Source organism: Pipistrellus hanaki (assembly GCF_964339955.1).
Source record: "Pipistrellus hanaki genome assembly, chromosome: 1".
Lineage (NCBI taxonomy): Eukaryota > Metazoa > Chordata > Mammalia > Chiroptera > Vespertilionidae > Pipistrellus > Pipistrellus hanaki.
The window spans coordinates 103,653,707-103,671,436 of NC_140503.1; the positions used below are offsets into that span (position 1 = coordinate 103,653,707).

Below are 17,730 nucleotides of genomic sequence, written 5' to 3' on the forward strand. Positions count from 1 at the left end.
AACAGCTTCTGTTTGTATAAATAGCACATTCCTTATTGTTAATCTTTAAGCATTTGTGTTATTTACCATGGGCATCTTCATAGTTTTCGTCCTTTACCACATTGATTTTCCTTCTTAAGAATTTTAAACATTTTTTTCATCTGTGATGCCCAGCTGGTGATGGCTGCAGGAATCTCCCACTTAGTCTGGGGGCATCTCCACTGTAGGCTGCCAAACTCACAACTACATAGAAATGGGCACTAAGCAATGGGTGACAGCTACTCCCACCAGCTAGATGCATCCATGTCCATTAAAATTCTTATTCTTCTGTTCATACTGTCATTTGCTATCTGGATTTCATAGCCTATTTACATAACACTGTTTTATAATTCACATAAGCCTTTTGATACTTCTGTAAAGTTTCACTGGTCATTCTCAATTGAAAAAGAGGTTTGATTGCCAAAACCGGTTTGGCTCAGTGGATAGAGCATCAGCCTGTGGACTGAAGGGTCCCAGGTTCAATTCCGGTCAAGGGCATGTACCTTGGTTGCAGGCACATCCCCAGTAGGGGGCGTGCAAGAGGCAGCTGATTGATGACTCTCATAGATATTTCTAACTCTCTATCTCTCTCCCTTCCTCTCTGTAAAAAATCATTAGAATATATTTTTAAAAAAGAAAAAAAGAAAAAGAGGTTTGATTGAGAATGAAGTTCCAGAGCCCTGTTACAATCTTGAATGTAGTCTTTGTAGTTTCCTTCCTTTAGGTAGCATGCAGCTCTAGTTGAATATACAATAATATATTTAGATCTTGTGTTAACTAAAATTTTTATTGGTAGTTCATCTCAGGATAAAATCTCACAACAGGAAATGAACCTAAAGCAGTCATATTATAGTGCAAAAGATTAAAATTTAAAAGCTATCAAGACTACATTATAAAATTTTCAAAAGCCTCCTAATATTTAAATCAAAAAAGGAGGAAAGTAGAAGAATATTATATAAGAAAAAATATTTTGTAAGTAAATTATATTTAGAAAATTTGTACTTCAGAAAATTATTTGTAATGCTAACAGCAAGACACCCATGAAAAACACACATGGTCTCAAAACAAGCCAGAGGAAAATCATTTGGGCAAAAAATGAAAAAGAATCCCAAGTCAAATTTATAGAAAATATTCCTTTATTAACTTTTGGTAGAGAATATGTTTGTATATTTTCAGAAAACAACTCTGAGACCATGTGGATTCTGACAACAGAGAGGAAGTGACAGGACTACTCCAACCATGAAGACAGAAGGGAAGCAGTCCAGAAATAGAAGACACTGACATCACCTTGCCATAAGAGCAGTCAGCAGCTGTGTTGGACCTGCATTACCACTATTAGTCCACCATCCAGAACTGAAATATCATTGCTGACATGTACACATAAGGAACTGTTTGACATTGAAATTGGGTCTCAAAAGAACTTTTGGCCCAGAAAGAAACTCACTATAGACTGATTCATATAACTTTCAGCATAACGATTATCGCTTGTCTCATTTTTGATTCCTATAAGTATGTTTCCATCAGGATATGAAAATATAGGAGAAATGATGAACAATATAGACTGATGAACAAGAATAGACCCAGAAAGCCCACTGTGTGGTAGAACATATTTGCAAATGTTACCATGGATAAAGGTTTAATCTCCAACATCTACAAACAGCTTATACAACTAAATAAAAGGAAGATGAATGATCCAATTAAAAAATGGGCAATGGACCTAAATAGAATATTTTCAAAAGAAGACAGAAGGAAGGCCAAAAGGCACATTAAAACATGTTCAAAGTCACTAATTGTCCGAGAGGTGCAAATCAAAACAACAATGCGGTACCATCTCACACCTGTCAGAATGGCCAACATCAACAAATCAACAAACAACAAGTGTTGGCGAAGTTGCGGAGAAAAAGGAACCCTCGTGCACTGCTGGTGGGAATGCAGACTGGTGCAACCACTGTGGATAACAGTGTGGAGTTTCCTCAAAAAACTGAAAATGGAACTCCCATTTGACCCAGTAATCCCACTCTTAGGAATATATCCCAAGAAACTAGAAACACCAATCAGAAAGGATATATGCACCCCTATGTTCATAGCAGCAAAATCTACAATAGCTAGGATTTAGAAATAAGCCTAGGTGCCCATCAGCAGATGATTGGATCAAAAAACTATGGTATATCTGAGAGGGCAGGGCGGAGTTATTCTCCATTCTGTAATTGAACCCGAGCCCTCACCCAACCAATCAGGGTTAGCTGAGGCAGTGACATCACCACCGACCCAAGTAAAACCCCTGGACTGGGCGAAATTCGCTCTCTCTTCCGCCATGCTGCCGGCGTGAGTGGGACAGAGCCCACTCTTTTGTTTATTGCATCGAACTAGGCTCCCTGGTGGTCCTTGGGGATCACGAAGTCTGGGCGTAACATATGGGGGAATTCGTCCGGGATCCCCAGGCAGGACCATGAGGGACTCCGATCCGGAGAGCCTGACTGGCCGCGGTAGGTGTGTGTGTGTCTGTGTCCTTGTGTGTGCGCTCTGGAGATATGTAAAACCCCTCATGGAATTGGTGCCCAAATACACCTGGTGGACGCACCATGAAGGCCACGGGCAGGAGGTCAGAAGACGTTCTGACCTCCCAGGAGGGCCCTAGAGGGACCCTCATGTGGGGAGAGGGATGGTAACCTCTCCCAGGACGACCTGTGGAAACCTTTCCCAGGTCTGAGTTTGGTATCTGCGGGCGACATGGCGCCCCAGGATGGAGCAGGCGAAGTGTGGCCGGCGTGGCGGTGCGGGGCCCCCTGGCGGCATTGGGTTGGAGGGGTGGCTCCCACGGGGCTCATTGGAGCGCGGCTGCACATTGGAGCGCGGCTGGGCAGTGGTGGCCTTGCTCCAGGAGCAGGCACCTGGGTTAATTTGCTGGCTGCCTGGAGAAGGGGAGGCGGAGCCGGGAAGCTGCTGGGGCAACCCGCACTTCCTCCTCGGGGGCCTCCTGAGTAGCATGGCTGGGACGGCGGTGGCAGCAGCCTCGCTCCGGGGGCCTGGGCCCGGGGGGCCTGGGCCGCCGTGGAGGCATCAGTCAGTGGGAGAAGAGCTCAAGGGCGAATTTCTGTGCTGAGTAAAGGGGAAAGGCCAGTTCAAAACGAGTGCGCATAGTTTTGGGCTGTGCTTAAAACTCTTTTCTGTGTACAGAATGAGCTTTAAAAATAGTGCAGATAACTGGGAGATAAATTAAAACTGGTTTCCCAAGTCATTGTAAGCAGCTTTTGAAATTCTCCACTGTGAGGCAGAAACTAGATGGTAATGGTAACAAATTTACAGGAATGGCTGGGAGTCTTCAGCTAAAGAATGTGTTCATTTGCATTTGAATGCTACTCCAGTGATATGCAGGGAGTGGCAGGTGATTCCATGGTGAAGCTGCCCAGATGGCCTTGCTTACAATGTTTAGTCTTCCTTGTCATTGGTATCAGCTAAGCAGAGTCATATAGCTACTTAAGTATGAATTGTGATTGATCTATGAACAAAATTCATTTTTTCTGACATTGTCTTAAATCCTAGTAAACTGCCTCTGGTGCGGAGAGGTCTAGGGGAGGCTGGAGAGTGCAAGACTATTAGCTCTCCTGCAAAGAGATTATTCAGTGCTTTGTTTGAACTTCAGAAAAAATTTTGAGATCTGAAAAAATGTGTGACCAGATCTGTTGCTGAAACTTTACCCTAAGTAAGCAGGATGTATTAGAAATGTAATGTTATTAATCTAAAAAAATGCCAAATATATTTGACTTGACAGCTTTAAAAGTTCAAAGTATAAACTGAATTAGGAAAAGTTAATTGCAGTAACTAAATGCCTAGAATATGGCAGGCTAAACTGTATAACATGTGTTAAGAATAAACAGTATGCAGTATTTTTTGAAGTCAGTTTTTCTGAAGTAATGTTTAATGTAACATATGAAACTTTTATATTTGATCTGTTTTGTTTTGTTTTGCATTGTAAGTTTGAATTTGGGCTTGTACCTGCATCTTGTATTTTGTTTAAACTTTGGGAATCATTTTTTGGTTTCAGTCATGTGTGTCTACTTTATAGATTTAAGTAGACTTCATCACAAAGGTTTATAATTTATTTAGAATTGTGTGAAAACAATTATTTGTATGATTTAACCCCCCTCGACTGCTAGGACAATTTTCACCGATATTCTGCCTGGGGGGGGAGGGGGGGGATTAGAAGGGGGCTTAGAAATGCAGATAAATCTGTATCTGTACGAAAAATGTGGCATTTTAAATTTCAAGCGGTTAGAGGCCTGGGAACAGTGTATGGACCTGCTCCCTCCTCCCTTGCCTTTTCTTTAAAATTTAAGGCATGGTTATGTATTTTTGGAAGATAAGATTTTTATAAAAGTTATAAAGAGAATGTCCTTACAGGTTAGCTAGGAGAGGCAAGCCTGTTAGTTTCCTGATGGGCATTGGGGCAGCCTATTTAGTCTTGAGAGAGCCAATAGGACCTGTACATCAGCCCAGGAAGCCACCGGACAAACTGCCTGTTTTCCTTGGACATCAAGAAGGACTGTGGTCCTCGGAAGGAACACATACTGGGGGAATGCAGCTGTTGAACTGGTCCAAAGTGGAACAACGGGCCTTTGAGGAGCTAAATAAGGCTCTCATCTCAGCAGCTGTTCTAGCCTTGCCAGACGTCGCAAAGCCCTTCCACCTCTACGTGAGTGAGATAAGAGGCATTGCCAAAGGGGTTCTCACTCAAACTCTAGGTCCCTGGAAGAGACCTGTTGCCTATCTGTCTAAGAGACTGGACCCTGTGGCAGCAGGGTGGCCAGCATGCTTCCAGGCAGTGGCCACCACAGCATTGCTGGTGAAGGAGGCAGATAAGCAGACTGGGACAGGAGCTAACCTGGATGGGCCAAGCTTTTCTCCTGGACCAGCCCTGTGTTCAGATTCATAAGACTCTGGCCATCAACCCTGCCAGCCTTTTTCCAGATATGATGGAGGAACCCATTCATGACTGCACAGAGGTAACAGGCGACAAGGTACTGTTCACGGATGGGAGCAGTTATGTTCAGGATGGGACCTGATATGCAGGGGTAGTGGTAGTCACCCTGGACCACACCATTTGGGCACAGCTCCAGAACTTTTGGCGTTAATCCAGGCCCTTTGATAGAGACACTGTGCCATCCACAGAGAAAAGAGGGTTACCAACTGCAGCCAGAAGGAATCGGCTGGTGGACCCTCTAGATGACAAGACTGTTGGTCCCAGAGGCTCTAGGTCAGAGTTGCCCAGTGACACCAGGTTACCCACTTAAGTGTCACCAAGACTTCTGAACTTCTGTGAGGCAGAGTTGCTAGAAGTACTGTCAGGTAAATGCTAAGCAAGGTAAGGGGGTCCCCCTGGGAATTCGGATCCAGGGAACTTCCCCAGGAGAGCATTGGTAGGTGGATTTCAGAGATTAAACCACCAGCATTAAGGTCTAGTTTTTGTAGACACTTCAGATTAGGTTGAAGTATACCCCACTAAGATAGAAACTGCCTCTATAGTAGTCAAGAGATTACTCCAGGAGATTATACCTAGATTCTGGCTGCCAGTATCAAATAACAGCCCCACCTTGGTAGCTAAGGTATCTCAGAGTATAGCTCTAGCCTTAGGACAGGTAAGTGAGACTCTGGAAAAGGGGTTTAACTAAATGTGTCCTAGAATCGGTGAAAATTGGACCAACCCCCTGTCCTTCACCCTCTTAAGGGCCAGGTGTACCCCTTACTGGGGCAGGTTTCCCCTTTTTTGGGAGGGGATCATGTATGGTAACCATTCCCTTGCTCAAGTCCTTACAGGCTCTGCAGTTTGCTTTTCCAGATGCACTGCCAGTGCCCACCGCAGACCCTGTAGCTCCGGAACTCAATGTGGGTAAAGAAATTCACTGCCCAAGGACTCAAAGGGACGCTGCACTGTTATCCTGAGCACGCCCACTGCTGTTGAAGTAGATGGCACCCAGACCTGACTACATGACTCCCAGCTCCTGCATGGCCTGGATCCTGGCAACTACAGGCCAGGAGGAGAACTGATGCCTGCAGGAGGGGAACTGGACTTCAGTGAGGACAATACTGATGGGAACTGTGGTACTAAGGGTCTTGGTAACTGTATTTGTTGTTTATGCTGAAAGAAAGTATGCTGAGTCAATGATTTGACTAGGCACATTAGACAAGTGGGGAATGAGAGGGCAGGGCGGAGTTATACTCCATTCTGTAATTGAACCCTAGCCCTCACCCAACCAATCAGGGTTAGCCGAGGCAGTGACATCACCACCGACCGGAGTAAAACCCCTGGACTGGGCGAAATTCGCTCTCTCTTCCACCATGCTGCCGGCGTGAGTGGGACAGAGCCCATGCTAGCATGAAAAGGCTCTTTTGTTTATTGCATCAGACTTGGCTCCCTGGTGGTCCTTGGGGATCACGAAGTCTGGGCGTAACATATCTACACAATGGAATACTATGATGCCATAAAAAAGAAGGAATTCTCATCATTTGCAGCAACCTGGATGGAATTGGAGAACATCATGCTGAGTGAAATAAGCCAGTCAATGAAAGAGAAACACCACACGACCTCACTCATTTATGGATAATAAAAAACATTATAAACTGATGAACCAAAAGATAGATATAGAGACAGTAAAGCAACAAGTAGACTGTCAAATTACAGCAGGTAGGGTAGGGAGATCTGGGGGAGATAATAGATCAACCAAAGGACTTGTATACATGCATATAAGTACAACCAATGGACACAAAACTCTGGGGAGGAGGGTATGTATGGGGGGGGGGGGCCGCAATGTTAAAATATGTACACAGATAATAATTTAATAAAAAATAATAAATAAAATAAATAAATAAAAAAGAACAGACCCAGAGATAAGGAGCCATGGGTCAGACTGTTGGACCTCAGAGGGAGGGTGGGGATAAAATGGATAGATCAACCAAAGGACTTATGTGCATACATATGAGCCTAACCAGTGGTCAAGGACAATAGGGGAATGGGGGCATAAGTGGGGAGGGTGGGGGATTGGAATGGGGGTTGAGGACAAATATGTGATACCTTAATCAATAAAGAAATTTAAGAAAAATATATTTAGATATTCATTTCTACTTCCTGCAGGCTCCAGTTGCGGCTCTGCAAACTGCCCGTTTTTTACAGCTCTGAGACAGTGGGCTGTGGATTGAAGTTGGGAAGGGGCCGGAAGAGGATGAGACATGGCCCTCTCCGTCTGCTTACTACCCTTGCTTTTGCTTCTGTTGCTTCTGTTGGCTGGGTGAGCTCAGTGGGAAATGGATGCAGGAAGAAGGAATCAAGAGTTTGCACTATCAGGAGACAGGACCTTGGCACAATTGGTCACCCAGTGCAGAGGCACAGCTAGGCTAAAACCTTTTTAATAAGATGCCTCAAACTTACCTAACCCCCTCCACTCCCAGTATCTATCACACAGATAATAGGTGCCTTGCAGATTACCAGATAAACTACATATAAACATTTTTAACCTTCTATTATTAGATGCTCTATTTATCATAATTCATAATTCCGTTTTTAGAGAGTTCCCCAAATGGGGCAAGGACAATCATACCCTATGTCCAACAAGGAGATTCTGGCAAAAAAAGAAAAAAACAAAACAGTAATATTCAGACTTGATTATCAGTATAGCAACCATTCAGAATCATATTTTTTCTTATGCCTAAGTTTTCAGAAGAATTTCCATGCTTGCCCTAGCTGGTTTGGCTTAGTAGTGGTTAGGGCATTCGCCTGTGGACTTGAAGGTCCTGGGGTTGATTCCAGTCAAGGGCACATACCTTGGTTGCAGACACAATTCCTAGCCCTGTCAGGAGATAACCAATCAATGTGTGTCTCTCATATCAATGTTTCTCTCGCTCTCTGTCTTCTCTTCCCTTCTACTTTCTCTAAAAATCAATGAAAAATATCGTCAGGTAACAATTAACAAAACAAAACCAAAAAATTTTCATGCTTAAGTATTATGAGAAAGTGAAAGTCCAGAACTTGTAATATTGGGAATAAAATAACTTTATTTTTTTGCCATGATGTCCTAGATGTGTCAATATTTTACCAATTTTGCCAGAAAATTATATACAAATCTGAAGACCACAATGGCAATGAGTGGTCAACAAAATAATTCATTTATACAAAAAAAGCTCAAAAAGAAAAGTTCATGGGAAAATTAGGGATGCAACTTTGGCACTAGAGAGTAAAATTTCAGAAAATAGTTTCTATATTTTATTTCTAATGAATTTCATTTATTCTCTTCTTTATCCTGTATATCTCTGGGCTACTTCCCTTCATCCTGACTCACCTTACCAAAAATCCTCAAGTCTTTCCTCATCTATTTTAGCCTGATTACAAGGAACCTTTTTAAAGCCTTTTCTGGGCCTGACACTATTGCAGAAGCAAGGACCCTAATATCCATTCTGAAAAATACTAGGCAGAAACTAGAAATGGGGTGAAGGATGGTAGCATCTTTCTTAAAACATAACCAGTCATTTTGGAGGTCAAATCTAGCCTAAGAATTATGTTTCTATTTATTTTATTTATTTTTTTTAATTCTCTAGAAATATTTAAATCCCTATTTTTATTTATTTTTTATTTTTTAATTTATTGATTGATTAAGGTATTACATATGTGTCCTCATCTCCCCACCCCTTCATATGTTCCAATTTAAAAAACCAACACTGGCGCTAACCAATTTCGTTCAGTGGACAGAAAGTTGGCCTGCAGACTAAAGGGTTCCATGTTCGACTCAATCAGGGGCATATGACTTGGTTGAAAGCTAGATTCCCCGGTAGGGGGCATGAAAGAGGCATCTGATAGATGTTTCTCTCTCATCATTGATGTTTCTATTGCTCTCTCCCTGAAATCAATAAAAATAAAAAAAAAACATAAAATAAATTAAAGCAAATGTAGCACAGTATTTAAAAATAAAATAAAAAACTAACACTGAAAAGAAAAAAACCTTTGTAGAGTACTCACTTGAATTTAAGCATTTCATAAGTTGTTTGCTCTTTTTCCAGAAATATAGGCAAAATGTGCATTCTCTAACAAGAAAAGAAATATATGTCTTACCTTGGACATAGATAGCATATTCACATAGCCCCTGGGTCTCCTGAAGCTGCTGTTTGATAATAGCCTGAAAGATAAAGAAAAATACTTTTGAAGAATGGTTAAATGTCTTCCAGGATTTTAAAGAAAGGGTAGATAGGAACAAGGAGCAGATGTAAGAATCCAGAATAATTACTAATAAAGTAGTTAATTCAGATGTTTAAAAAATCTCCTCTCTTGATGGCCACGTATTCTACAATAGGGGGTGGCAAATTATAGCCCACAGTCCAAATCTAACCTGTATAGCCTATTTTTGAACAGCTCTCATAGTTTTAAAGCTCTCGTTAAAAAAAAAAATAAAACAGGGGAGAAAAGATGGTGGCAGAATAGATGGATGTATCCTGAGCCTTGTCCTGGAGCGGGTGGAGGGAGCAGCTGAAACAAGAGGAATTCAGCCCGAATTTGATGAGGAGACACAGCTGGTGAGATAGTTTGCACCAGGGAAGGGCAGAAGTCCCTGGAAAAAGCCCAAACCCGTCCAAGGAACAGAAGCTATACGAGAGCCTCCCCCTACAGCCAGAGGAGGCAACACTGCTGCAAACAGCACCCACCAGAGGAACTGCTGCCAACTGAGAAGCAGCTGCTATCATAACGACCCAAGGAGCAACTGCAGCCAGAGAAGCTACGGCAACCCACGGCATAGCTTGACATATAGATAAGTCGGTGAGATCAAAAGTGTGTAAACAAAGATGTCACCAAAGGAAAGAAAAAGGAGGAAATGCCAGAAAAGCTCGTAAGTGAAACAGAGGTATGCAATATGTCAGAAAAAGAATTCAAATAAGGGTCATAGAGTTCATAAATCGGATGGAAGAAAAAATTAACACCATATGCAAGAGTCAAGAAGAAATGGATGAAAAAATCAACAACTTATATAAGAATCAAGAAGAAATGAAGAGTAATATAGCTGCAATAAAAAACACCATGGAAAGTTTCAACAGTAGACTAGGAGAAGCGTAGGACCAAATTAGTGAACTAGAAGACAGGAAAGCAAAACACAGCCAAAATGAATTGGAATTGGAGAAAAAAATTAAAAGACATGAGGCAAGCCTAATGGAGCTATGGAACAACATGAAACGAAGCAACATACGAATAATAGAGGTACCAGAACAACAGGAAGAAAAACAAGGGTTAAAAAAAACTATTTGAAGAAATAATGTCAGAAAATTTCCCTGATGTGGAAGGAAAAAAAAAAAAAAATCATACAAGCTCAGAGAGTCCTAAACAGAATGAAACCAAAAAGACCCATACCAAGACACATCATAATTACTATGGCCAATACTCAGGACAAAGAGAGAATCTTAAAGGCTTTAAGATAAAGACAGAAAGTTACATATAAGGGAACCCCCATTAGATTATCAAAGGATTTCTCAACTGAAACACATCAGGCCAGAAAAAAAAAAAATTGAAGGAAATCTACAAAATGATGCAAACCAAGGGACATAATCCAAGAATACTCTATCCAGCAAAGTTATCATTTGAAATTGAAAGGCAAATAAGGAGCTCCACAGACAAAAACATGCTAGTGAGTTTATCACTACCAAGCTAGCAATGCAAGAAATGCTAAAGGGACTGGTGTAAAAAGAAAAGATAAAAAGGTAGGAAGGAACACAGTCTCAAAAAATAAAAATGGCTACAAACAAGTACCTTTTAATAATAACTTTAAACGTAAATGGACTAAATGCTCCACTCAAAAGACATGGAGTGGCTGAATGGATAAACACACACACACACACACACACACACACACAAAAAAAAAAAAAAAAAAAAAAAAAAAAAAAATAACAACAACAACAACACCCATATATATGCTGTCTACAAGAGACCCACCTCAGAAAAAAGGACTCATATAGATTGAAAGTGAAGGGATGGAAAAACATCTTTCAGGCAACTGGAAATGAAGAAAAAAAAAAAGAAAGAAAGAAAAGAAAAGAAAAGCTGGGATAGCAGTACTTATTTCTGACAAAATAGACCTCAAAGTAAAGGCCATAACAAAATGATAAGAAAGGCCACTTCATAATAATAAAGGGATCAATACAACAAGAGGATATAACCCTGATAAACATATATGCACCCAATTCAGGAGCACCCCAAATACATAAAAAATCTCCTGGAAATTATCAAGGGTGAAATCAACAACAATACAATGATAGTAGGAGACATTAATACACCACTGACATCACTGGGATAAATCAACTAAACAAAAAATCAGCAATGAAACAGCAATTCTAAATGACTCAGTAGGTCAGATGGACTTAATTGACATCTTCAGAGCATTTCACCCCAAAGCCTCAGAATATACATTCTTCTCAAGTAGACATGGGACATTTTCAAAAATGGACCACATATTGAGTCATAAACAAAGTCTCCCCAAATTCAAAAAGACTGAAATCATATCAATCATTTTCTCAGAGCACAATGGCATAATATTAGAAATAAACTATAATAAAAACACTCCAAAAAATTCAAACACTTGGAAGCTGAATAGCATGCAATTAAATAATGATTGGGTTAACAATGATATCAAAGAAAAAATTAAAAAATTCCTGGAGACTAATAACAATAAAAACACAACAATACAAATACTATGAGACACAATGAAAGCAGTTCAGAGAGGAAAATGTATAGCTCTAAAGGGCTACCTCAAAAAAACAAGAAAAAAGGGTAATAAATAATCTAACTCAACAGCTCAAAGAATTAGAAAGAGAGCAACAAGTAAAGCCCACAGTGAGCAAAAGGAAGGAAATAATAAAGATCAGAGCAGAAATGAATGACACAGAGACAAAAAAAAAAAAAAAAGAAGAAGATACAAAAGATCAATAAAACCAAGAGCTGGTTCCTTGAAAGGATAAAAAAGATTGATGAACCTCTAGCTAGGCTAACAGAAAAGCAAAGAGAGAGGACCTGAATAAACAAAATCAGAAATGAAAGAAGTGAAATAACAACAGATCCCACAGAAATATAAAGGCTTATTAAAAAAAATACTATGAACAACTCTATTCTAACAAACTAGACAGCCTGGGGGAAATGGACACATTCCTAGAAAAATGCAAGCTTCCAAACTTAATCAAGAAGATATTAAAAAATCTAAATAGGCAGTCATTGAAATTAAAGCAGTCATCAAAAAGCTTCCAGCGAACAAAAGCCCTGGGCCAGATGGCTTCACAGGGGAGTTTTACCAAACATTCAAGGAAGAACTAAAACCTGTCCTCAGACTATTCCAGAATATTCAAGAGGAAGGAACACTTCCAAGCTCCTTCTATGAAGCCAGCATCACCCTAATACCAAAACCAGATAAACACAACACAATGAAAGAGAATTACAGGCCAATGTCCCTCATGAACATACATGCCAAAATCCTCAACAAAATTCTAGCAAATCTGATCCAGCAATACATCAGAAAGATCATACACCATGACCAAGTAGAATTTATCCTGGGGATGCAAGGATGGTACAATATTCACAAATCAATAAACATGATACATCACATAAACAAATTGAGAGATAAAAATATCATAGTCATATCAATTGATGCAGAAAAAGCATTTAACAAAATCCAACACCCTTTCTTGATTAAAAACTTAGCAAGGTAGGAACAGAAGGATCATTCGCAAACATACTAAAAGCCATATATGACAAACCCACAGCCAACATCATACTCAATGGGAAAAAGTAAAACCGTTTCCCTTAAGAACAGGAACAAGACAAGATTGCCCACTCTCACCACTCCTGTTTGACACAGTACTGAAAGTACTAGCCAAAACATACTCAGGAAGATTCTAAAACTCTGGAAGTACTAACCATAGCAATCAGACATGAAGAAGAAATAAAAGGTATCCAAATTGGAAAAGAAAAAGTAAAACTGTCCTTATTTGCAGATGATATAATACTGTACATAAAAAACCCTAAAGACTCCATCAAAAAATTACTAGACTTAATAAGTGAATTTGGAAGAGTAGCAGGATACAAAATAAATGCCAAGAAATCTATAGCATTTCTATACACCAATAATAAAATTACAGAAAGGGAGACTATAAAAGCAATCCCATTTACCATCACACACAAAAAATTAAGATACCTAGGAATAAAATTAACTAATGAGGTAAAAGACCTATACGCAAAAAACTACACAACACTGAAAAAATAGATAGGGAAAGACATAAACAGATGGAAGAACATATCATGTTGATGGATTGGCAGAATAAACATCATCAAAATGTCCATAATACCCAAAGCAATCTAAAAATTCAATGCACTTCCCATTAAAATACCAACAGCATATTTCACAGACCTAGAAAGAACTCTCCAAAAAAAATTCATCTGGAATAAAAAAAAAAAAAGACCCCAAATAGCTACAGCAATCCTGAGAAATAAAAACAAACTAGGAGGGATCTTAATACCAGATATCAAGCTATATTACAAAGCCACTGTTCTCAAAACTACCTGGTATTGGCATAAAAGAGACAAATACATCAATAGAATAAAATAGAGAACCTCTAAATTGATCCAAATCGCTATACTCAATTAATATTTGACAAAGGAGGCATGAACATACAATGGAGTCAAGACAGTCACTTCAATAAATGGTGTTGGGAAAATTGGACAGATACATGCAAAAAAATGAAACTAGAACACCAACTTACACCATATACAAAAATTAACTCAAAATGGATACAAGACTTAAACATAAGAAGGGAAACCATAAAAATACTAGAGGAATCTTTAGAAAGAAAAATCTCTGACATATGCCTAAAGAACTTCTTCACTGATACTGCTCCTAGGGCAATAGAAGCTAAAGAGAAAATAAACAAATGGGACTACATCAAAATAAAAAGCTTTTGTACAGCAAAGGAAACCATCAACAAAACAACAAGAAAGCCCACAACATGGGAGAACATATTTGCCAATGATATCAACAATAATGGTTTAATCTCCAACATTTTCAGGGAACTAATGCAGCTTAACAAAAAGGATAAACAACCCAATCGAAAAGTGGGCAACTGATCTAAATAGACACTTTTCCAAAGGAGACAGGAAGGCCAAGAGACATATGAAAACCTCCTCCAAGTCTCTAATCATCAGTGAGATACAAATTAAAACAACAATGTGGTACCATCTCACACCTGTCAGAATGGCTATTATCCACAAGTCAACAAATGACAAGTGCTAGCGAAGATGCGGAGAAAGAGGAACCCTTGTGCACTGCTGGTGGGAATGCAGACTGGTGCAGCCACTGTGGAGAACAGTATGGAGTTTCCTCAAAAAACTAAAAATGGAACTCCCATTTGACCCAGTGATCCCACTTCTAGGAATATATCCCAAAAAACTAAAAACATCAATCAGAAAGGATATATGCACCCCTATGTTCATAGCAGCACAATTCACCATAGCTAAGATTTGGAAACAGCCTAAGTGCCCGTCAGGTGAGTGGATTAAAAAACTGTGGTACATCTACACAATGGAATACTACCGGTATGCTGCGTTAAAAAAGGAGCTCTTACAATTTGCAACAACATGGATGGAGATGGAGAACATTATGCTAAGTGAAATAAGCCAGGCAGAGAAAGATAAACATCACATGATCTCACTCATTTGTGGAATATAATGAACAACATAAACTGATGAAAACAAAAATAGATCCAGAGACAGAGAAACATCAATGAGAACGTCAAACCTCAGGGAAGAAATTGTAAGGTAATCAGAAACCCAAGAATGCCTGATAACGTCTTTCTAGCAATGCTAGCAATCATCAGCTGTACAGTAATATTACCTGGGGCAAATGGGGAAGTATTTTGTACTTATGCTCCTGATCCTTCACGGGTAAGACCCCTTACATGGGCTGATCCCCTGCCTAATGTAGTTACCAATAATACCAAATACCTTGGTCATCCAGGAGGACCATGGGTGAGGCATGAAAGCTTCCCTTCTGTATGACACAAAATCAAAACACTGCCCCTTTGTGTGTAAAATTAAAGAGAGGTTTCTGGCTTATGTGGACACCAAAGAAAGGGTGTCACTACTATCACTATTAGCCCCTCTGAGAGGGCCAGAAAATGTAACTAAGATCTGTTCCATAGAAAAGGAAATGGACAGCCAGTATGAAATGGAATTGCCATGGCCTAGAACAAAGAATATCCTTACATGATATTATTCTACAATGTCATTAAAATTTTTCCAGATTTGTGTTACCTCAATTACTTATAATATTACCGCGCACCCCTGGGGATCAATAAAAAATCATCTTTTTGGTGCTTGGAGACAAAGGTAACACATCTCTTGATATTTTAGAATTACAACAGGATATTATACAATTATCCCAAGCAAACTTATGAATTAACTTTTTTTTAAAATATATTTTATTGATTTTTTACAGAGAGGAAGGGAGAGAGAGAGCTAGAAACATCGATGAGAGAGAATCATCGATCAGCTGCCTCTTGCACACCCCCTACCGGGGATGTGCTCGCAACCAAGGTACATGCCCTTGACCGGAATCGAACCTGGGACCTTTTAGTCCGCAGGCCGATGCTCTATCCACTGAGCCAAACCAGTTTTGGCCAAATTAACTCTTTGAATGTCTGGCAGCAATTTAAAAGGACATGAAAGGATTTAATCAATTCATTGTGTAGGCCACCTGGGCAGGCACATGAGCATTCTATATTGCTCCCTCTTGCCCTTTTGGCCAAGAGGGAACCTCTTCTCACAATCCAATTGCATACAGCTATTGCCTGAGTTTTTTGTTCATGTCGAAGCCTTGTGATGACTGGTACCATGGATCTGTCTCTCACCCAGTGGGGCAAGCAGGACCCTCCCTGGAGAAGAAACCCGGGTTCCCCAAGATATGTGATCAATAAAAAATCATCTTTTTGGTGCTTGGAGACAAAGGTAACACATCTCTTGTTAGATGAGAGGATCACAAGGTAAGAGCTGGGTGTGGAGGCCATGGGGGCATAGGTTACCAAGGAGACAGAACTGAACCTCACATCACCCTGTTTGGCCCCAGAGGATGGCTGGTTAGCCAGAGATTCCTCGGTGAAGGAACAACCTAAGACAGGCACAATCAAAGAGGGACCATCAGGAGAGAACTTGGGGGTCAACTGAGGTGGGGCACAGACCTTCACCCCCCCAATTCTGCAGGGGCCTGAACCCTCATCTCTGCTAGGAGAGGTCTCCTGCCCCCATGGCTGCTAAGCTTCCCATGCCCAGCTCAAATTGGGACCCAGGTAACAGACAACTTGGACGACAGCAGCTGCCCTCTCACTGCAACAAGACTTATTTGAGTTGTCTTGAACCCATGGTGTGAGGAGGTGGGTTTTGATATCTAAACCCAGCTTGGCACCAGGAATGCTCAGAGCCTACTCAAGAAGGCAAATAATCCTTTCCCCTAATATTTACAGGGTAAAATACGAGTGTTTTTAGAGTAATAAATTTGACAGTAAAATAGTAGTCAAGTTTTCAAGCTAATTTAAATTGGCTAATTGAAATAAGGAAATATTCTAAAAAAAATTCATTGTACTAGACTAAAAGCTGTCCTTAAAGTGTTAACTAAAATTTTTATTGGTAGTTCATGTTGTGATAAAATTGCACAACAGGAAACGAACCTAAAGCAGTCATATTATAGTGCAAAAAATTAAAATTTAAAAGCTATCAAGACTACATTATAAAATTTTCAAAAGCCTCCTAATATTTAAATCAAAAAAGGAGGAAAGTAGAAGAATACCATGTAAGGAAAAATATCCTGTAAGTAAATTACATCTAGAAAATTTGTACTTTAGAAAATTATTTGTAATGCTAACAGCAAGACACCCATGAAAAACACATATGGTCTCAAAACAAGTCAGAGGAAAATCATTTGAGCAAAAAATGAAAAAGGATCCCAAGTCAAATTTATAGAAAATATTCCTTTATTAACTTTTGGTAGAGAATATGTTTGTATATTTTCAGAAAACAACTCCGAGATCATATGGATTTCTGCAACAGAGAGGAATTGACAGGACTACAGAATAGCCATGAAGACAGAAGAGAAGCAGTCCAGATATGGAAGACACTGACATCACCTTGCCATAAAAGCAGTCAGCAGCTGTGTGTCACTGCAGGCTGTCCAGGACCAAACCAGAAAGAGTTGGACCTGTATTACCTCCATTTGTCCACCATCCAGAACTGAAATATCATTGCTGACATATACACATAAGGATCTGTTGACATTGAAATTGGGCCTCAAAAGAACTGTTGGCCCAGAAAGAAACTCACTACAGACTGATTCAGATGCCTTTCAGCATGAGCATTATTGCTTGTCTTATTTTCGATTCTTATATTTCTAGTAGGACATGATCTCACTCATCTAGGGGAAATGATGAACAACATAGACTGATGAACAAGAACAAACTCAGAAATAAGGAGCCATGGGTCAAACTGTTGGACCTCAGAGGGAGGGTGGGGATAAAAGGGATAGATCAACCAAAGGACTTTTGTGCATACATATGAGCCTAACCAGTGGTCAAGGACAATAAGGGGTTGGGGGCATGAGTGGGGAGGGGTTGGGGATTGTAATGGGGGGGTTAAGGACAAATATGTGATACCTTAAT

At 40.0% G+C, this 17,730-nt stretch overlaps 2 protein-coding genes across 11 annotated transcripts in view; one reads left to right on the plus strand and one right to left on the minus strand.

Moving 5' to 3' along the window:
- Positions 1–1,684, plus strand: part of ADPGK (ADP dependent glucokinase) — a 128,914-nt gene extending 127,230 nt beyond the window's left edge. The window contains exon 9 of one of the 3 annotated variants that reach the window (XM_084897851.1): positions 1,195–1,684. In XM_084897851.1, the coding sequence (XP_084753977.1) occupies positions 1,195–1,241 (47 nt within the window). In that variant the 3' untranslated portion in view covers positions 1,242–1,684. The remainder of the gene's footprint in view (positions 1–1,194) is intronic. The other 2 variants (XM_084897850.1, XM_084897843.1) reach the window with 2 other exon arrangements.
- The window catches only part of BBS4 (Bardet-Biedl syndrome 4), a 164,466-nt gene that overhangs the window by 92,154 nt on the left and 54,582 nt on the right, over positions 1–17,730 (minus strand). For 6 of the 8 annotated variants that reach the window (XM_084898034.1, XM_084898035.1, XM_084898033.1 and 3 more), the window contains one exon: positions 9,116–9,179. In XM_084898034.1, the coding sequence (XP_084754160.1) occupies positions 9,116–9,179 (64 nt within the window). Of the gene's footprint in view, positions 1–7,833; positions 7,942–9,115; positions 9,180–17,730 lie in introns of all 8 variants that reach the window. The other 2 variants (XM_084898036.1, XM_084898037.1) reach the window with 1 other exon arrangement.